We start from the raw sequence: 22,084 nt of genomic DNA, 5'->3' as shown, positions 1-22,084 counted from the left end.
GCAGACCTGAATGGACATGTTGGTGAAGGAAACAGAGGGGATGAGGAAGTGATAGGTAGGTTTGGTGTCAAGGAAAGAAACCAGGAAGGACAGGTGGTGGTAAATTTTGTCAAGAGAATAGAAATGGCTATAGTCAACACTTATTTCCAAAAGAGCGAGGAACATAGAGTGACCTATAAGAGTAGAGGAAGCTGTACGCAGGTCGACTACATTCTGTGTAGAAGAAGAAACCTGATGGAAATTGGAGACTGTAAGATTGTGGCAGGGGAGAGCGTGGCCAGACAACATCAGATGGTTGTGTGTAGAACGACTGTTGTTGTGAAGAAAAGAAAAAGAGTAAAATCAAAGAGAGAACACCAAATGGTGGAAGCTGAAGAAGGAAGAATGTTGTGAGAATCTAAAACAGTTAAGATTTTTCTACCTGGATTATTGAGCATGCATCAGGAAATGTTGTGAGAAGTTCGGAGAGGAGCTGTTAAAGGTTCTGGATGGTAAGGAAGAGGTTCCAGATGACTGGACTACTACAGCACCAGTAATTAGAGAGACAGGTAGGGAGGTACTTGATGTGTCATCTGGACAGAGAATGGATGATAAGGAAACCTGGTGGTGGAATATTGAAGTGCAGGACGCTGTTCAATGAAATAGGTTAGCCAAGAAGAAATATGACAGTGAGATGACTGAAGAGAGGAGACAGGAATATAAGGAGATGGGACATAGAGCAAAGAGGGAGGTAGCTAAGGCAAAGCAGAAAGCGTATGATGAGTTGTATGGGAGACTGGAGACTAAAGAGAGCGAGAAGGACTTGTACTGATTGGCAAGACAGAGAGGTCAGGCTGGAAAGGATGTGCAGCAGTTTAGGCTTGTTAAAGATAGGAATGGTAATGTTCTAACAAGTGAGGAGAGTGTGACAGGAAGATGGAAGGAGTACTTTGAGGAGCTAATGAATTAATTCAACCTTTATTTATACAAGTTAATCCCATTGAGCCTCGAGGACTCATTTACAGGAAAGACCTGACTTTTTTAACAAAGAGTGATGACAACAGTGGACAACAACAGGCAATCATAAAAGATGCATACAGATTTAATTTTTTTTAACAAGTTAAAATAAAATGGTAACTAAAAGGACAATCAAAAGGAAAAGTAGCGAAAAAACAGCTAGATTATAAGGCGGTGTAGAAAACTAAAAACAGGAACATGTCTGCGTTGGCTCTTGCCAGGAACTTAACAGATGTTTAAAGCCACTTAGAGAGGTCAAGGTCGAAAGTTTCAGATCTTTTTGCAAGATATTCCAGGAAACAGGAAAATTAGGAAAAGGCCCTTTTGCCTAGTTCAGTCCGCACTGAGGGAACACTGCAGGTAATAATGTCCTTGTAGCGCACGCTGTAGCTGCACTCACGCAGAGACATGTAGGAGGAGATGTATGAAGGCAGCAGACCAAGAAGTGATTTAAAGATGAAAATGTACCAGTGAGAGAGTCTGCGTGAAGTTAATGATGTCCAGTTAACCAGTGACCACAGGGTGCAGTGGTGGGTACGATAATCACAGCCAGTTATGAATCTTAGTGCACCATGATAGACAGCATCCAACATCTGCAGGGTTCTTGTAGGAGCGTTCATGTAAATAATGTCACCATAATCATTTGTGGGAAGGAAAGTCACAGATACAAGGCGTTTTCTAGCATTCAGAGTTAGACAGGATTTGTTTCTGAAAAAGAAACCCAGTTTAACTTTCAGTTTCTTTACGAAGTTTTCCACATGGAGCTTTAAAGAGAGATGGGAGTCGACCAAGATACCCAAATATTTATAAGAATCAACAAACTCAATGGGCAGCACGGTGGCGCAACTGGTAGAGCTGCTGCCTCTCAGCGAGCAGGTCCCTGGTTCAAACCCCGATCCAGGGGCCTTTCTGGGTGGAGTTTGCATGTTCTCTCCGTGCATGCGTGGGTTTTCACCGGGTACTCCGGTTTCCTCCCACAGACCAAAAACATGCATGTTAGGCTGATTGGTAACTCTAAATTGTCCCTAGGTGTGAGTGAGAGAGTGAATGGTTGTTTGTCTCGTTTGTCTCTATGTGGCCCTGTGATGGACTTGCGACCCGTCCAGGGTGTACCCCGCCCCTCGCACAGTGATTGCTGGACATGGGCACCAGTGACCCCCGTGACCCAAAATGGAATAAACGGGTAAAGATAATGGATGGATGGATGGAACAAACTCAATAGGGACACCATTTGAGGATGAAATCAGAGGAAGAACTGCTGGGACCGACTTCCTGTTTGAAAAGAGCATCCCTTTGGTTTTATCGGCATTTAGGACAAGGCTCTCAAATATAGTTTCCTAAAGTTGAAAATCTTTACTTACCGTGTTAAAAATTTACTGTTTGATAAACATGCGATCAATCAAGATTTATTATTTACAAGGCCTGTAATTAACTCGATTAATTTTTTTATATTGTGTCCCAGCAATAATTTTAAATAAACTAGCTGTTACAAGCTCTTAGCTGGTAAATTTACAAGTTCATTTACATTTATTTATGCAGGTTAGTCTCATTGAGTCATTGTCATAATTTTTTGGGGGAGTGGTGGCACAGAGGTTAGAGAAGATGGGCCTGTGATCAGAAAGTCGCCGGATCAACTCCCAGTACCGTCAACATCAAAATGTGGGTGGAACAGGTGAAGCACCCACACCTGCCTCCACCCTCATTTGCCCCACTCTGGGCCCCTGCAGGCCCTTAACCCCCACCGTGTGCTCCCAAAAACAGGTCTCTCTTGAAAATGAGTTCTCATGACTCACTGAGACTACCTGTATAAAGGGTAAATGAGAAAATGAAAAGAAAAAGAGGACTCATTTTCAAGAGAGACCTGTTTTAAACAAAACCACAGGTACACACAATAATCATATAAAATGAAAAGTAAATAAAAGAAGTCATTCGTTTCCCCAAGTGGTTTCATAAATGTGCTATATAAATAAACTGAAATGAATTAAAAGAAAAAAGATATACTTAAAATAATTATGTTAGTAGTTAGTAAACAATTACGACGATCCTTAACATATTGACACATGTAATAAATTATATAAAAACAGTAGATAAATGATGCTTTTTATGTACTTTCAATGGGACTGTTGCGTGCTTCCGTGTGTTTAACGCTGTGTCACTTTAAAACTTTCTTTACCTGTGAAAACAGCTTGTTCACCGCAACTACAGGAAGTAGCACAGTCCAGTCTCACTGAAGAACATCAGCTTAAAGCTGGGTTACCGCTGAGCCTTAATTTTATTAATTTTTATTGTTGTAAATTTTTAGTGAGCTGGTGTTTCTCCTTTTTCTAAACTGGGACGGAGCCGCAGTCGGAGCTTGCAGCGAGTGTTATTAGCATGTCAGGAGCCTCGGTGTCGGCTGAAGAGGGTACCCGCCTCGTCAGGACCGAATCCGGGGAAGGACGCACTGCAATGGACCGGTGAGATGTAAACTGTGTGCGGACAGCGTATTTTCTGTGATGTTACAGAAAATGAGCTTATTTAAAGCCACGGAGCAACTTGTTTTTGTCAAGTGTGACATCTTGAACCGCTTCCTGTTTGTTTTGGACACTTCTGGTGTTTGGACCTTCGAGTCTCTGAAATATGTTTCAGATTAATGTCGCATTCTTATTTCACAACAAAACTCGTACAGGTCTCGCGGTTCCAGCATTAATACAGACACTTTGTAATTACACACACTGTCACAGTGACACACACGAAGTTTTAATCAGTTTTAAGCGCATTCTTCACATTTCCTGTCGCCTCCTTTCTACGTCACCAGTGACGTCCCGCTCACCCATTTGACACAGGGTTAAAGGAATAGTTCGGACTTTTTAAAGTGGGGTTTGTGAAAAATTTGTGAGCAAGTAACATCTTACTTGTTGCAGATAAATCTTTGGGGGGAAGGAAGCATGTTTAATCCTGACAAAACTGGTTAACTTTCTGTTAAGAAATCTTTCTGCATCGTAGCAGAGAGATTTTTTCCCCGCACAGACATTTTATACTACGAGAAAAAACCCAATGGTGATCTCATGGAAGCCACGCCTCTTGCAGCACACTATTGTGGGACACCGACAGAAACACAGCGACCTCATGGCAAGGAAATCAGATGGATTCCTGTGACAACACTATGACAATCACAGAGATGGACGTTTTTCTGTTAATGGAAGTGGAGGATAACCATGTCTTATTTTAGGATGTCGGGGGCTGTTTTGACGACCATAGTCCCTCCCGATTTCAGCAGCGCCCACACACAGCATGCCAGCTTTGGCCCAAGAGAGTTTATTGGTAACTCTGTGAATATTGGATCCCAGAAGCTAATATTCACAGTGTGACCACAGCCACACTGGTTCCTGTGGAACTCCCAGGACAGTGTGTCCTCAATAACTACACCCACTTCACATTTCTGGCCAATCACACAAAAGCTGAAGAAAACCCTGGGAGAAAGAAGTTCTTTGCAGACTTTGTGTTGAAAATGGGCTCCTGGAACATCTTGGAGAATAAAATTAAGTCACTTTGGTGTTGCAACTGTGTCAAAGAGCAGATTCTGCTCACTTACACCGATTCAGCTGATAAATCCAGGTTTAGCCTGAACTTAGCCAGAACGAAGTGGATTGCTGTTCCTGTCTTGAAACTCCAATATTCAAAATATCATACAGGTTCATGCAAACACAATATTATCTTGAAATATACATGTTTTTTGTTGCATGTTTTATTTATATATAGACTTGTGCTTATTTTGGAAGATCAAATAGTGGCAGGGGCAGCTAGCTGTAGCACTTCTGCTCTTGCATTTGTGACCAGAATATCTTAATAAATATTTCTGCCTAAATAACAGTTTTAATTTTGACATTTACTGCATTGTAAAGTTTTATAAAAGAGCTTTCATTGAAGTTGCAAAAAAGTGGCCCAACTTGAGTCTCGAGAGGATTTTTGCCATTTTAAAATGACTCACATCTTCACAATTTCACCCTGATTTTAGGGAACACGTTTGACAAACCTTTATGCTGCTGTCAGTACTGGATTATATGTCTGTTTACGTGGCAGTGTTAAAATATGCTGTTGCTTCGGCTATTTGTGTTCGCAAATAAAACAAAGAATTGCTGCGTGTTCAGATTTGCTCTTAGCTTGTTGATCTGTCTATAAATGTTCAAAGAACCAAAGTCATAGCACTCGTCTGCTGAATGTTACGACATGTCAGAGAATATAAAGCAGAAGTAGTTAGCAAAAAACCCCATAAAACTGGTAAGATAATAACAATCACACACAAACTCTTGTGCATAGTCCTTTCTCACTGCCTTCTAAGCTGAAAGTCTCTTTCCACCTACAGACCCGTGACTGTGGAGCAGTATAAGGCAGCCATGGTGCTGAGTGGTGCTGGTGATGCTCTGGGCTACAGAAGCCAGCTGTGGGAGTTCTGCAAGTCTGGACCAGCTATTCATAAGGTTAGTACTGTATTATACACAAGATGTGGGGCTGCAGACAGTTTTAAATGTTATTAGATAAAGTAAAGAAAGTCCTCTCTCCTCTTCTGAGCCTGTAGGAGCTGCAGGAGCTGGGCGGCTTGAAGAACATCAAGGTTCAGCTTCCTAGTTGGCCCGTGAGCGACGACACTGTTCTGCATCTGGCAACAGCTGAAGGGCTGGCAACTGGTGAGAAAATCCTCTGGAAAACATCTCCAGTTTGTGTCTGTGTTTTGCTCTGGATGAGGATTTGATTGGATGAATCAGACCTCATCAGGACACAGCCTCACTCCGTCCTCTTCAGAAACACCAGCTAAAGGTTAAATCTAATTTCCAGTCTTGTCTTGATTTGCTGCTCTAATAGAGCTTCGTACAAAAGCAGGAAATTCAACTTGACCTTTGCTGTGAGAAGGCAAAGACTGGGTTTGTGCACAAATTGGTTACATCTTTAAAGTCTGAACAAAGTGCTGAATTCCTCACAGATAAAACAGACGAGGATCTCCTTCATGAGGTGGCTGCTCGTTACGTGGAGGGGATGAAAGACATGGATGGGAGGCAACCAGGTCTAACAACCTGTAGGGGTAGGCTTGCACTGGGTATTTATTTCACATCTGCTGTTTGCAAAAGTAGAAATATTAATGTAGTTTACTCTCAGCTGTTTTCCAACTGAGACCTGGATTGAAAGGGGGTTACAGAGTGCCATATAACCCCAGGGGGGCAGGCTGTGGAGCAGCCATGAGGTCCATGTGCATCGGCCTGAGGTGAGACACACTTTATCTATGAGCTGAACTTTTAATCTTATCATCAACACTTAAATATTACCCGCTATTTAATTAAAATAATAACAAAAGCTCCAAAATATTTATGTATTTTTATTAGGTTTCTCCAGCACTTCTGCAGAACTGATTGTTTTTTTCTACTCCAGGTATCCGAGTCCGGCCCAGCTGTCGTCACTTGTGGCCGTTGCCGTGGAGACGGGCAGGATGACCCATAATCACCCCACTGGTTTCCTGGGAGCCGTAGCCTCGGCTCTTTTCGCTTCATACGCCGCCCAGCGCAGGCCCATCACCACCTGGGGTCTGGGCCTGATCAACGAGGCCTGTCCCATAGCGAGGAAGTTCGTTCAGGATCGGGGCTTCGCTGTGGAGGAGACGGAGAGAGACTGGAGCTACTTCTGTGACAAGTGGCAGTGGTATGAAGAGCTGAAGTCAGGTCCATAGAGTTGGTTGATGGACTGATTTTTTTCTTGTCTAGCACTTCAGATTTACAAAGTTCATTATGGAAAAAATAACTTAAGTTTTATAGTTCTAAAAACTAAAAAGTGGTTCATACATTTGTATTCACCACTTTTTGCTTTAAACTAGCAAACATTACGCTAAAACAAACATACATTATCTTTACCCGCTTCTTCCTGTTCGAGTCGCGGGGGTCACTGGTGCCCATGTCCAGCTATCACTATGCGAGAGACGGGGGACACCCTGGACAGGTCTCCAATCCATCACAGGGACACATGGAGACAAACTAGACAACCATTCACTCTCTCACTCACAGCTAGAGACAATTTAGAGTTAACAATCAACCTAACATATGATGCATGTTTTTGGTCTGTGGGAGCAAACCGAGTACCCGGACAAAACCTACGCATGCACGGAAACAAACGTATCTAGAGAAATTGCATTTCCTGCGAAAATGCAGTGTGAATGCTTATTGCTGAATAACAGTTGAAATGAGCTAAAATCATGCTGAAATGTAGCTGAAATGGAAGAACAAGACCAAGTTAGCAGAAGAAAGCAGAAAGAACACATTTGCTGAATTATGTTTAAATAAGCAGAAATGAACACAAAAAAAAGGAAATTAGCTAAAAAAGTTGATTTTTTTTTCTTCCATTCATTCATTCAACCTTTATTTAGACAGGTTAATCCCATTGAGCCTTGGGGACTCATATACAAGAGAAACCTGATTTTTAACAGAGTGATGACAACAGTGGACAACAACGACAGCAATAGACAATCATAAAAGAGACATACAAATTTATTATTATTATTTTTTTTTACAAATTAAAATTAAATGGCAACCAAAAGGACAGTCAAAAGGAAAAGTTGAAAAACAGCTAGGTTGTAAGGCGAATGTAGAAAACTAAAAACAGGAACATGTCTGCATTGGTCCCTGCCAGGAGTCCAACAGATTCTTAAAGCCACTTAGAGAGGTCAAAGTCGAGAGCTTCAGATCTTTTTGCAAGATATTCCAGGGAACAGGAGCTGAGTAGGAGAAGGCCCTTTTGCCAAGTTCAGTCCTCACTGAGGGAACACTGCAGGTAATAATGTCCTGAGAGCACACGCTGTAGCTGCACTCATGCAGAGACATGTAGGAGGAGATGTATGAAGGCAGCAGACCAAGAAGTGATTTAAAGATGAAAATGTACCAGTGAGAGAGTCTGCATGAAGTTAATGATGTCCAGTTAACCAGTGAATACAGGGTGCAGTGGTGGGTACAGTAGTTATAGCCAGTTATGAATCTTAGTGCACCATGATAGAGAGCATCCAACATCTGCAGGGTTCTTGTAGGAGCGTTCATGTAAATAATGTCACCATAATCAATGGAGGGAAGGAAAGTCACAGATACAAGGCGTTTTCTAGCATTCAGAGTTAGACAGGATCTGTTTCTGAAAAAGAAACCCAGTTTCACTTTCAGTTTCTTTACTAGGTTTTCCATGTGAAGCTTAAAAGAGAGATGCGAGTTGACCAAGATGCCCAAATATTTGTAGGAATCGACAAACTCAATAGAGACACCAATTGAGGATAAAGTCAGAGGAAGAACTGCTGGGACTGAGTTCCTGTTTGAAAAAAGCATCCCTTTGGTTTTATTGTCGTTAGGACAAGTTTGAGACGGAACAAATCTGACTGGATGATGTCAAAGGCGGATTGCAAAAGCTGGAGAGCTTTAGCAACTGTTTTAGCTCGACTGTAAGCAACTGTGTCATCAGCATAGTGGTTAAAGCAGTCGTCCTCCAATGCCAGAGTTTGGGGTTCGAATCCACCAGCAGTCACATGCTGAAGTGTCCCTGGGCAAGACACTGAACCCCTCATTGCCTCCAAAGTGTGTTCCATTGGTGTATGAATGGGATAAAGCTCTGATTAGTCTCTTTAGAATGATTTGTTCAATTATCTTTGTAGAGATCTAGTAGAGTGATGTGTGAATGGGTAAATGAAGCACAGATTGTAGTGTAAAGCACTTTGAGTATCTTGATCAGATAGAAAGGCGCTATATAAGTACAGTCCATTTACCATAGCATAGAAATGTAAGGATGCATCAAGGACCTACATTACCCATGTAGATTGTAAAGAGGATGGGTCCTAAGACTGAGCCTTGTGGTACACCATTGTTGACTGTTAAGTAACTGGAGGAAGTACCATTATGTTGAACGTATTGCCTACGATCTGAAAGATAGAGAACCAACCAATGGTATGATCTGAGAAACTAATTTCCGAGAGCTTATGACACAAGATGTTATGATCCACAGTGTCAAAAGCTTCAGACAGGTCTAAGAAAAGTGCAGCACAATAATCCTTCGCATCCAGTGCTTCAACAACGTCATTAAGAACCTTCATTGAAGCAGTCGTTGTGCTGTGTTGATTCCTGAAACCAGATTGATGGAGAGGTAAGATGTTAAATGAGTCCAGATACTTTTTGATTTGAGTTTATCGGTTTTTCTACAACCTTGGCTAACATGCAAAGTTTAGAGTTTGGTCGATAGTTGATTAGCAAGAAAAAACATCTAAATAGTGGCAGAAATTGCTGAAACTTGCAGAAATGAGCTGTAAGGTGCATAGCAAGCTGAAATTAGCTGAAAAAATTTAGAAAAGGCACAAAAATATTGTATTTCTAACATTTATTTAGATGAATTATTTGTTGGGGCCAATGGTTTTTGTAGTTTTTGCTTTTGGAAAGGTGTCCCCTCACCCTGACCATAACCTTAACCACATTTTGTGCTCGTTAAAATATTTGAACATGAAACGATCCTGTGTCTGCAGGTATCTGGACCAGAGGGGCATCTCTAACGGAGAAGGACCAGTGGTTTGGCCCTCTGCCTACGGTCCAGCTGAAAGAGACAAGATCTACAAGACCTTTAGTCTGTCTGGTTGGGCAGGGGCCTGCGGACACGATGCTCCGATGATCGCGCTGGATGCCCTGCTGGGGGCTGGCTCTGACTGGGAGGAACTGATGAGCAGAGCTGCCTTCCATGGAGGTCAGTGGTTTCACAGGAGTTCACAGTCAGAACTTTACGGGGCCGGTCTGGTACCTGAAAGGAGAAGTTGATGCAGTTACTGTGTGCAGACCCTGATTTACACAAACTCATCATCATTACGTGGTTCCTATTATCAGGTGCTTTCAGTCTACAGGAGGTGTTAGTAACAGCTTTTATAAAGCAGCTGTTTGCAGTTTTTGTAACTATCTTTTTGTAGCTTCTGCTTCAGAGTAGGACTCAGCTCAACAGGTACCCATGAGGGACACAAAGGAGTGACTGCTCCTACCCTTTTAAAAGATGCATTCGTTAATATTCTCAATGTGCTATTAAATATGTTTTTGCTCATTTTTACCAAAGTGAAACACAAAAGAGTTGAAGTCCGGTCTTCATTGAGTCAATGTGCAACAGAAGAAATCAGTGGCTGCAGAAAAACATACGGAACAACTCATGCAGGATTACAAAACATCAGCAGCGAGAGTGTCGGCTATAAAGTCAATTATAGTTTAATGAATTCAGTCACGAGGCGACATTAGTTAATTTTTCTTTACAGTGGCACCGACAGAAACTATAAGAAACTATGAGATATATACTGAAATGTTTCTTTAGACATTCAGACATCCGTTTATTTGATCAGTTGATCCTAAATAAAAGTCAGAGGAACAATTTTCCATCGGTCGTTATCTCCCGTCTTGAAAAGAATAGAGAGCGAAGTGTGAAGCTTGGAAAAACAAACGTGATTTAAACCTAATGTTGCACACAGTTGTGTTTATGCAGTAATGTAGAGCTCGTGGGACATGACACCCCTGTTCATTTACTCCTAACTATTACATTCACTCAAAAAGAAACTATGCACTAAAGATAAATTAATAGTGTGAATGTTTTTGAAGCACTCACACTATTGTGATCCATTTTTCTTCTGTACGTTTTTCTGCATCTTTCTCATTCCACAGTTTTTGTGCTATTTCAACAAATTGTATATCAAAACGTTCAGCTCATTCAGGAGAAGGGTGCAACTTTAGCTTTTTGAAATATTTAGCCTTTTCTGTCTTTTTTTTTTTTTTTTCTCATAAAATGAATTGAGCTCCTTTTCCATCCTTGAGATCTTTAGATCTGTTTACAAACTTTTACTGCTCCTTTTGCATTTTGTTCTGGTTCAGCTTCTTTCAGCTTCCTTGTGCAAATTTAAACTTTTTAAAGCTAATTTCAGATGTTTTTCAGCTGTTTGTGCTCCATTTGGATTCTTTCAGCTATCTACAACATTTTTGTGCTTCTTCTAACTTATTTCTGCTGATTTCAGCTTGTTATGCTCCTGGCAGCTTATTTATGCAAGTTTCAGCTTTTTCTGCTATTTCAGCTACTATTTAGCTGTTTTTATGCAAATTTAAGCTTTTTTTTGGCTAATTCCATATTTTTTGCACACCAACTTTTCAGCCTAATTGAGCAAAGAAATTTTTAGATAATATCCACTTTTTTCAGCTTTTTTCCTCATAGTTTTGTCTTTTTTCTGTTCTTTCAGCTATTATTTAGCTATTTTGATGCTAATTTTAGCTTTATCAGCTGATTTCACTTTTATTTTTAAGCTCATTTCAGTTCTTTTCACTTCCTTCTGGTAGTTTAGGCTTCTTTTTGCCATTTCAGCTACATTTCAGTAAGTGTTGAGCAAATTTCTTACTTTTTTGTTCTGCTTTTTTAAACCTAATTCAGCCAATATGTGTGCTTTCTGCTTTCTTCTGCTAATTTAGGCTTGTTCTTCAATTTCAGCTACATTTCAGCCTGTTTTTGGCTAATTTCAGCTGTCTTTCAGCAGTTCTTTAGCAGTAAACATTCATAATGCTTTCTGTAGTTTATAATACAGTTTGCTCTTTTCTCAGTCTGTGCTCATTTCTCCTTCATAGATGCTTTTAGCACCTTAGTGCTCCTTCTTTCCAGCTCTAATAGTTTAGTTTGAACAAAACGTCTTGATAGTTTTCTTCAAGATCTTTTTATTGTTAGGTGACACAAATTTAATATGACAGCATTAAAATACAAACATCACTGTTTATTGTTTCTGTCCGTATGGTTCTATTCAGGCGACAGTGACAGCACAGCAGTGATTGCCTGCTGCTGCTGGGGTCTCCTCTACGGCACCGAGGGGGTCCCTGAAGGCAACTATAGCAACTTGGAGTACCGATACCGACTGGAGCGTTGTGCCGAGCAGCTCTACGCTCTGTCACATTAACAAGGCAGCAATGTATGTTTGTAGCTGCTTGAAGCTGCAGCAGCCGCGACTTTCCTGCACGTTCACAGACGGCCTTCATCTTCGGCGGCCTTCATCTTCGGCTGAACGGCAGACGAGACCAGGAGGAGGGACTCTTCCTCCATCACATGCAGATCTCACACAGAATACTTCAAATCTTTACACTCCTGCTTCTCAAACAAAGAATAAGCACTGTCACCTTAAATACGTACATTTATTATCCTTATACTATCGGTAATTTTTATTTTTGTTGGCATCACTGAATCTATTTGCACTTTTTTAAATTATAGAAAAGTTTGGAATTAAAACATATTTTTCCCTTTGGGTTACCTCACAGTTTTGCCCCGTGTGGCGTCTGTGTGCAAATATTTAACATCTTGTAAAGCACTTTATGAGATTAAATGAATGGTATGTTAAGTGCAGAGCATTTATCAATCCTTGTGCTGCAAATAAAACTTGCTTGTCACAATTTAAGCCAACCTGCAAATCAAATGCTGCTTTTTATAAAGCCATAATAAATGTATTTCTTTTCTAGAAGTGTCATTTCTTGCTACGTTTTTGTGTACAGTCATATTTGTAACAGTAAAAACAAGAAGTCTTTGATACAGATATAATTTTTGTGATTTTTGCCACTTTCTGTCTGTCCTATAATTTCAGTGTGGCTTTAGGTTTTGGTGTCCCACCCAACAATTAGTCATGGCCTCTGTCTGACCACCTTTTGAAAAACTTTCTGAGTTGTCCCTGATCCTCAGCATCATTGTTCCAGCTTCTTGAATTTAAAAGAACTCGCTGCAAAGTTGTGAAAACTGGTCAAACAAACAAAAAAAAAATCACCACAAAGAAACGAACCAGCACAATATTTTTCTCATATCTAAAATGGTCTATCTACATTATGTAATTTTTTACTTACAGAAACAGCTGAAATGTTTGAATGTTGAGCTCTTGATGGCTCTCCACTGCCCGGTTTGAGCAGCAAATTCACTTTTGTGTTTCCACCTGAACATCATCTTCTCAACTCTATTTATCTGATATGCCATATTCATATTACATTTGGCTAAACAGACTACAGCCAGCTCATTGTAGGTCAATCGAATGACTCAAGGACAGATTCAGCCGAGTGCTTTGTTTACACTGATGTGCACCCGCATTCCAGAACTGAAAATCTGTATAGCTGGAAAATTACAGGAGTAAACGCCTTTAAACTGCACCAGTTAATATAGTTTATGATAACATAAACCGTTTTTATTTAGCTTCATAATTTGTCAGAAGACCAAATATTTAAATAGGGAGGACGTTAGCTTTGTGAACTGGTGTCAACTCCATCCACCCATTTATTTTCTTGACCCACTTTTTCCATTCAGGGTCAAGGAGCTGGTGTTTATCTCCAGCAGTCACTGTTTGAGAGGACATGTCACAAGTCCATCACAGGACCTGCACAAATCATAGTATGATAAAAATGGGACAAATCACACCGCCAGACGACTCTACAGTTCCCACCACACAGAGGCGCAGTTCCTCCACAGAGCGCCACCATTAGCTCCATAACAGGCTTGCTGCTGGCAGGTGGTGGATAATGATGCCAGACAGTGACTCCCTGTGGCTGATCCACATGGTCAGTCGTCGCCACCAGAAGACAGTCATCAAAAGAGAAGTGCAGTTCGAGGAAGCGGGTTATGATGAGGGCGTCAGGGCTGTGAGGCAGTTTGTCACGTGAAATGTCAGGGGGCCCGTAAAGGCCGAGGACGAGCAGAGCCTGAGAGCCGCAGTGGAGAAATAAGAGCAAACGGTCCATCTGCAGATGTGTGTATTTGGACTAGGATCACTAGTTTAAGACTAAATCACTGTAGTTTACATGATTTACTGAGCTGTGCAGTGTCTTTGAGTACTTCAGGGAGGAAATGACATTTATTTTTTTTCCTGAGAGTCTCGTTAGTTCAGAAGACGGATTGATAAGGAGCACTGGTGATGTCATTTTATCTTTTCCTGCTTTGCCTTTTAAAACATGCGCTGATTGCTTTGGGTTAAAGTGGAAATAGGGAAGGTTTGTATTAATAATATTACCCCATGAAAATGTAAGCTAGTGCTATTCAACTGGTGGCTCGAGGGCCAAATCAGGCCCATGGGTGAGCACAGTTCGGCCCACGGGTTGGATGGGTGGCATTGGGGACATTTTACTTGTGTTAAGTTTTTCTCAGTTGTCTCGAAGTGAATGTTTGTGTGTGTGTGTGTGCCTCTATGGCTGCAGCTGGTAATGTTTACTGGTTCATGTCTATGAATGAACATTTCAAGCATCAGTCAAAAATTGCATTATGAATATGGGAAAAAAAAGTATAATACTGTATTTTCCGCCCTATAAGTCGCAGTTTTTTGCATAATTTACATGCCCTGCAACTTCTAGGTTGAAGCAACGTATGTATGTATTTTTCCCCATATTTATAAACCAATTTTTGGCTGAGCTATGACTTTTCATTCATTCTGACTGAAAAAAACAAATTGAGCAGTATCATTTTCAGCCACTAGACGGCAGCAGAATAGTAGTAGCGGTATGGCGTGCCGTTGAATCATGTAATAGGTAAACGTTGCTATGATGACAAATTCAAAACCGTTCAAGACAAAAACAACTGGACTTTTTTTTTTTTTTACTATATTTTACTTTACTTTTTTATACTTTTTTAATTTGCGCATTAATGTTTTTTTCTTGAACTTTTTAGAATTTACCATGTCGTGAATTAATGAGAATCTTCACCAGCTATTAATGACACAATCGGCTTACTAATATCTCCCCAACTTCATTCTGCTTGCTGCTTGGACAGACCATCAAACTGGCTGCACCACCCCAGCGAAATGCCGCTAATTTGACCATTAAAGTGTATTTATTAAGCAAACGTTAGACTGAAACACACCTTTACTATAATTTCAAGCAAACAAATAATTGTTTTTAAGTGTTAATCTTTTAAAATTCTTGTTAAAGTCCTCCTGTGCACGCTCCCGTGGCTGCCATTTGGCAGCCCATCGATTTTTGGCACAACACAGGACCCACATTTCCGTGTCGTCAGCTGTGATGCATAATAGATGCGACGTATAGCGACATATTTATGGATTTTTCCATTTTATTAGACAAATATGGACTGATGCGACTTATAGGGCGGAGTGACAAGTACGGCAGAAAATAGTCGCTTCGGTGTATAAGTTGCAGGACTTGCAAATTTATGCAAAAAGGTGCAACTTATATGCCGGAAAATACGGTAATGACAATAACTGCTGGATGTCCGGCCCCTGAACTCTTGGCTTTCAGTAACTCCCCCCCCCCGAGCAATTTAGCTGAATATCCCTGATGTAAGCCTTTGTTCTGTCTTCTATTTGCTTATTATTAAAGTTCCCATTCAATCAGTGCTTCATCCCGTCATCTCCCATCATGTTAGCGCCCACTGCCAGCAGGCAAAGCTGGACAATAAGGTTTTTGCGTGTGTTTGTCTGCTACCAGATGATTTCATCAACCACTGGACACATTTTAATGAAACCTGCAGAAAGTAATCGTGCAGCTGATTAGCGTTTGGAGTCGACCCAATTCAAATTGATTCATGTGGCTGAAATGTAAACAACATGTTTTCTCACTCCTGGTGCAGCTTTGGAGACAGCTGGGTAAGAATAATAAAGAAGCCCATTATGATGGTGCACTGTGGCCAAACCAAATGGCATCAAGAGATCTCCACTCCGTGCAGCTAATTTACAATTTGGAGGCACTTTCTCCTCGTGTGACTGGTGTTTGTAAAGTGAGCCCTCCTGGCGCAGCTGAAACCCACCGAGCAGCGCTGCCGCTCCACACGGCCTGTTGGGTTTGTTCTGCAGGGCGACAGGCAGAAGACGCAGTCAGCTCGACTAAAGCTGACAAACTGGCTCCCAGGTTTCCTCTTAGGGATGAAAAATGGAACAGAGTGGAAGTGGCTGGGTGCATGTTGGGGTGAAGTGTTGGCAGGGTTGGTTCGTGTGAAAAGAGGAGGGGAGATACAACTTGTACAGATTTTAATGCATTAAATGAAAGATATAAATAATGTTAGTCTTCAACAGCCTAAATAAAATCCACCTATAGTTTTTGTTCTGATTATATAACTTTGCTCAATGTGAACCGGTAAGATCTTGCTGGGGTGTTTCACAGATTTAATCCCTAATGTGCCTTTCGGACAAAAGTTGCTCGACTTGTTTGAGGAGCAGTGAGTTTAAGTTTGAAGGGGTTCAATTTCAGCAACACCAACTGCTATACACTTGTATTGTCAAAATGAGTGAGACGGTAGAAACCTCTGGGTCTCTTTATGCCGTTCTGCCTTTAGTCCAACGTGTCGACACCGCCTGTCGATCTGCTTTAGTCAGGAATGACATTAATGGTGAGTGTTGGCTCCCACGACAGTTACAGGGATGAAGTTTCCATCAGAGTATCCTTTGGATCAACCATCGCCTCTCCTCCTCTGAGATCTCCCCCCACACTAAACGCCCTCACCCACACCCGAACTGCGGAGGGCCCCGATACCCAAGTGCTATTAGAGGTCCCAGTGTTGCCTAGCAACTGGCTGGTGATGATTTAACACTGTTTACGGGTTGTTGTTGTTGTTGTGTTTATGTATATTGGAGGCAGTGCTTAATTTGTAAACTGATCGATGCTGGAACATAAACAGTGGGCGGCTGGTGGGGATGGGTGGGGGGGAGCAGGGCAAGTGGAGGGAGCTTGTAGGTTCTCCTCCCCCTTAAATTTCTGAATAGATTTAATTTCCTGTATTTTGGTGTAACCTATTTTAATGGGTTGTTAAACATCTACGTTTACCTACATTTGTAAACGCTTGATTAAATTACTATTTTAGAGAGCAGCAACAGGTTGTGTGTGAATAGAGCAGCTCCGACTATGTCGTGTCCTCCCCCCCCCCCCCACACACACACACACTACATGTTCCTGAGTCAAACTGTTCTCCGCTGAATTCATTCCTTGTTGCTCCTGCTGCTCCAACCTCAATTATGACTGCCCTCTTGGTTGTCCAACTAAGGACCATCCATCCATCCATCCATCCATCCATCCATCCATCCATCCATCCATCCATCCATCCATCCATCCATCCATCCATCCATCCATCCATCCATTTATTTAATGAAAGTAACTTGGACGGTCTTTTCAACATTTTGATCGTTGTTATTTTGACAAATTAGCATTGTTTTGATACGTGATTAATGTGAATAATACACGTCAAACATTTCTCTCGTTTTTTTTTTATTGTTTTTTTTAACTGTAGCTGTTTTGTTTTATTTATTAAATCTGAAACGTATGCGTGAGCTCACATCAGCAGTTGTGCGCGCTCAGAGCTGTCTGGAGGCGCTGCTGTGCATAAGGTATGGCAAGCCAAGGGGCCAATTAATTGCCACTTTTACCACATGTCTGGCTATTAATGGGCCACTTTGCTTGCCATATAAAGGAAGACACTTCATCCCCACCGGACATGCCGTCCGTGTCTCTGATGGGCAGGAGCGTATGCGGGAGCTGGTGCGCCTGCTGCAGCTGTAATATCCTCTCCACAGACTGGGCAACGTATTTTAAATAAATATTCAAAATAAAAATAGCAACTTTGGACTTTTAGGGGTGGAGATTTGAGTTACCGGATCCCAGCAAACAGTTGCCGGAACGCACCCGGTCAAAATGAGAGTGTTCCCGGATGTTGTTCCGGCTCAAATAAAGCACTGATTGGACGGTAAATATCTGAAGGTGCATGTGTTTGTAATAAAATAAAGAGTGTTGTTGGATGTGGCACTACACCAGTTTCCAGGAAAAATACAGTACCCAAACCTCCTTAAGAAAATATGAAGATAAATCAACCTCAAAAGTAATCGCATTAAAATCTAAAAGTGTACCACAAGTTTTACAAATGTGCAATATAAGATTGACAAACGCATGAACAGTTTTTCAAATGTACACATTTCAATTTGCACAAGTAGAAATATTCTGTGTGCACAAACTGTCAAATAAACGTGCACAAATCACATATATAACACACACAACACACATATATACCGGAAAAATATATAATCCGGTGTTTTAAGCAGAGTAAGGAAAATACTGGAAAATATATTTTAAGTGCATATTTTATGTGTTACAGGTTGTGAGCTATTGTGCCAAGTTAGAAGCGAGTCGTTTCTCAGTAACTCAGTAAACTGGTAAGGCTCAGATGTCCCAGCTTTTCACCAGCCTTGAACGCAGCATTACCTTTTTGAATCTGGAGCAGTAAGAAAGTCTCAAAAGTCACATTCACAGGGGGCCGATCCGTCCACAGCAGGTGACTTGTGCACGTCTATTTGACCATTTGTATGTACAGAATATTTTTACTTGCGCAAATTAAAATGTGTACATTTGACAAACCGTTCATGCGTTTGTAAAACTTATAGTACGCTTGTGTGACGACTTTTGAGACTGATTTATCTTTATATGAAAGAGCCTTTGGATGCACTCAAGTAAAACAGCAGATTCTTTGGTGTTCTGCTCAGAATCTAGCAGGTGTTTAAACTTATTTTGTAGTTAATGGTCTTTATGTAAAAGGCAAAAGGAGAAATGGTCATACTTGTCTACCAAAATTGGCTGTGGTAGTAGCTGAGAGTCATCCTCCTCACATCGTCTGAGTGATAACAGCTCTTTCAGGTTGCAGTACCGAATGACCAAAGTATTCGTAGCTCATCCCTTTTCTTCAGAAAATTCATTTTAAATGACGCAAATGGTTCCTTCCTGAGGTTTTGTGTTCATAGTTTGACGCTGCCAATTATTTTGCATAGCAAAGAGTAAAAGAAATGTGGGCAACACTTTACAATAAGGTACACGAAATTTGATTAACTACTAGGGAGCACCTCAAGAACGAATTAGAAGCTAATGGGTAGTTAACCAGCACCTACTGGAGAACACACAGCCAAGCCTTATCAGGGGACTACTGGTTAGTTACCTTGTAAATGAAGAGGAACTAATCAAGAACTAATGGGTAGTTAAGGAACCCAAAGAGGAATGAATCAGGAGCTAATGGGTAGTTGACCTGTACTTACTGGGGAACACACAGCCAAGCCTTATTAGGGGACTACTGGTTTGTTACCACAGAAACAGAGGAGAAATTCTCCATGTGGTTTCTGAATAAACCCTGCACCAGTGAGGCCACAGCTCAGACATAGTTAAGATGACAGCAGTACAAGATTATGAAATCAGTTTGCACCATTGATTAGTGGTAAGAATCCAATAAAACCAGTAATCACTAGGAACCAGGTTTTTGACAGTTACGAGCTGTGGCTTCACTGGTGCAGGGTTTATTCAGAACCCACATGGAGAATTTCTCCTCTGTTTCTGTGGTAACAAACCAGTAGTCCCCTAATAAGACTTGGCTGTGTCTTCCCCAGTAAGTACTGGTTAACTACCCGTTGATTTGTTCCTGATTCGTTCCTGAGGCGTTCCCTGGTAGTTAATCAAATTTTCTGTACGTTATTGTAAAGTGTTACTGAAATGTGTTTAGCTTTAAATATCTTGAAGTTGTAGCAAAAACTTTTTGTTCGTCACTAGAATCAGGAAAATTGTTTTAATCGTTACTATTTACATTAAATGAATAGATCTCAAAGTACTATCAAGAAAAAAAAAACTGATCTGAAGTCCTAAAGTATATTTTGTACCTTTATTCTCTCCCCTTCCTTTCCCCTCTGGCAGAGCAGAGTTTTACAGCTGTTGGTCTCAGAGTAGCAAAGTGCACGTCTGGATTATGAAAAGTACTTTTCACAGTTAACCCCCTGCTGCCCTTGGGTCAAGATGCCCCATTAGGTTTTGTTTTAAGTCTGTGACCTCAGGGGACATTTTGACCTAAGGGCAGCAGGAGGGTTAAAGCACCAGGTATTAATAAATCTCTGTTGTCTTTAAACAGTTGTTGCTTTGTCTCCTTGATGTAAATGAGAAAACGTCTATTTTATGTTTTTTATTATTTTTCTTTAGCTTGATTCACTACGAGCAATTTAGTTAGTTGAAGTGGTTTTATAATTAACATACAGACAATATTTGAATGAACGTTTTATTTGGAAAAATATTTGTTGCGTCCACATTTTCTACCGTAGAACACTTTAAAACTAAAACAACAAAAGGAAAAACACTGCGACATGTTTCCTATAAAGCTTGCATCAGTTCTGTGGCATTTCTGAGGCATTGTGAGACAGGAAAGGGTGAGACTGATGTGAAATCAATATGTGAGCAGAGCCAAAACAACTTCAGTCTCATTATTGATGCTTTCTCTACGTCTGGTTTTTTCTCCTGCTGCTCGGTCTCATGCACCGCTACCGAGATTTAAAAATATAAAAACAAACAGATAAATCAAAAACAGTTTTTCATTTATAGGTTCTATGTTACAAAATATACTTCCTTGCTGAATCATTGGAGTCTGCCTTTTTACTCTTTCAACCTCTCTTTTTGTGTGTGTGTGTGTGTCTTACTTGTTGCTGATTGTCTTTTGAACGACCTAAAATAAGAAAAACAGTTTTAGTGTGCATTAAAAAATGCACACTATTGTGATTCTGTTTCCATCCATCCATTATTTTATACCTGCTTCTTCCTTTTCGCGTCACGGGGGTCACTGGTTCCCATGTCCAGCTGTCACTGTGCGAGAGGCGTGGGACACTCTGGACAGGTCTCCAGTCCATCACAGGGACACATGGAGACAAACGAGACAAACAACCACCCAGAGACAATTTAGAGTCACCAATCAGCCTAACATGCATGTTTTTGGTCTGTGGGAGGAAACCGGAGTACTCAGAGAAAACCCACTCATGCACGGAGAGAGCATGCAAGCACCACCCAGAATGCGACCCCCCCCCCCCCCCCCCCCCCCCCCCCCCCCCCGGCCAGGATTCGATCCGGCAACCTGCTTGCTGAGAGGCAGCAGCTCTACTACAGTTACCATTGTGCCGCCTGATTCTGTTTCTTGTTGTTGTTGTTGATCGGAAGGTCGCCGGCAGGTTCAACTTCCTGGACCAACAACATCAAAATGTGCGTGGGAAAGGTGGAGCACCCACACCTGCCTCCGCCCTCATTTGCCCCACTCTGAGCCCTTGAGCAAGGCCCTTAACCCCCACCATCTGCTCCCCAGGCGCCATAGATGGCAGCTCTCTGCTCCACACAGAGGACTGTGGTAGTTTGGTGGTCTGTGATTGTGTCAGGAAGGACATCCAGCGTAAAAATAATCGCCAAGTCTTCATGTGTTAGTTTGCTGTGGTGACCTCTGAAGAAAGGAGCAGCTGAAAGAAGAAGAAAAGTGTTAATAAATATTATTATTGTTGTTTTTGTTGTTGTTGTTGTAACTAATGTGTGTTTTCAATGCACCCTGTTGTGATTCTGTTTCTCTTTATTATTTTTTTAAATTATTCCTTAGATTTTTGCCACAAATTTAATGTGGCATACATTTAGTGTTGTCATTCAAGATTGTTTTTATTATAAAATTACTAACATGTTATTAATAGGACTTTAATATTATATTTTTATAATGATAATATTTTCAAACTAAAAATGATAAAATGTTTAAAGTTTAATATCTTTCATGATTTAACTTTTAGATAATAATACCAGTTTTAAACTGAAAGTAACAGAAACATTTTTAAAGTTTAGTAGTTTAAAATAATAACATACAGTCATAGTGTTTTACACAAACCTATTTTTTTTATTTTACTTTAAAGTAGTTCCAAGATGGTAGCAGTCCACTTTGGTCTTGACCTTGTTTAGACTCGCCATTAGCTCATCGGTTTAATCAAAACTGGGCTCTTATTTACCCAAACAAAGTCATTCAGAGCACGATCTACAACAGGTAAGATATTTACTGTTCATAAAACTCACGCAGATCCCAACATTAAAAAAATGTATACTTATGATGAATCACATTTTGCTCGTGTTTAATAAGTTTTACGTTGCATCATTTTGTCTTTCAACAAAGCAAATAAAATTTTTGAAATATATTTATTTTTTCCAGCTGCCAAAATTAAAGCAAAGCTTCAAACACAAAAGCTCTCGGTAACATCTCTTGTCATCTCAAGTGAAACACACGAGCTCTGCCTGAAGTCTGACATTTTTTAATCTCCAGATGAAGTTGGACA

The 22,084-nt window shown here is 40.8% G+C and overlaps 1 protein-coding gene across 1 annotated transcript; it reads left to right on the top strand.

Annotated features, from left to right (window-relative positions):
* Nucleotides 1-3,376: 3,376 nt before the first annotated feature.
* On the top strand, nucleotides 3,377-12,185 carry LOC119423604 (protein ADP-ribosylarginine hydrolase). Its single transcript, XM_037691006.1, has 8 exons — nucleotides 3,377-3,452; nucleotides 5,342-5,456; nucleotides 5,555-5,663; nucleotides 5,957-6,055; nucleotides 6,130-6,235; nucleotides 6,400-6,666; nucleotides 9,506-9,720; nucleotides 11,790-12,185. The coding sequence occupies exons 1-8, from the start codon at nucleotides 3,445-3,447 to the stop codon at nucleotides 11,936-11,938; spliced, it is 1,068 nt and encodes a 355-aa protein (XP_037546934.1). The 5' UTR covers nucleotides 3,377-3,444; the 3' UTR covers nucleotides 11,939-12,185.
* The last annotated feature ends 9,899 nt before the right edge of the window (nucleotides 12,186-22,084 follow it).

The sequence above is a fragment of the Nematolebias whitei genome, chromosome 17 (assembly GCF_014905685.2).
Source record: "Nematolebias whitei isolate Nwh7 chromosome 17, NemWhi1, whole genome shotgun sequence".
Lineage (NCBI taxonomy): Eukaryota > Metazoa > Chordata > Actinopteri > Cyprinodontiformes > Rivulidae > Nematolebias > Nematolebias whitei.
Note: the sequence above shows the minus strand (reverse complement) of the source record. Positions and strands in the feature narration are given on the sequence as shown.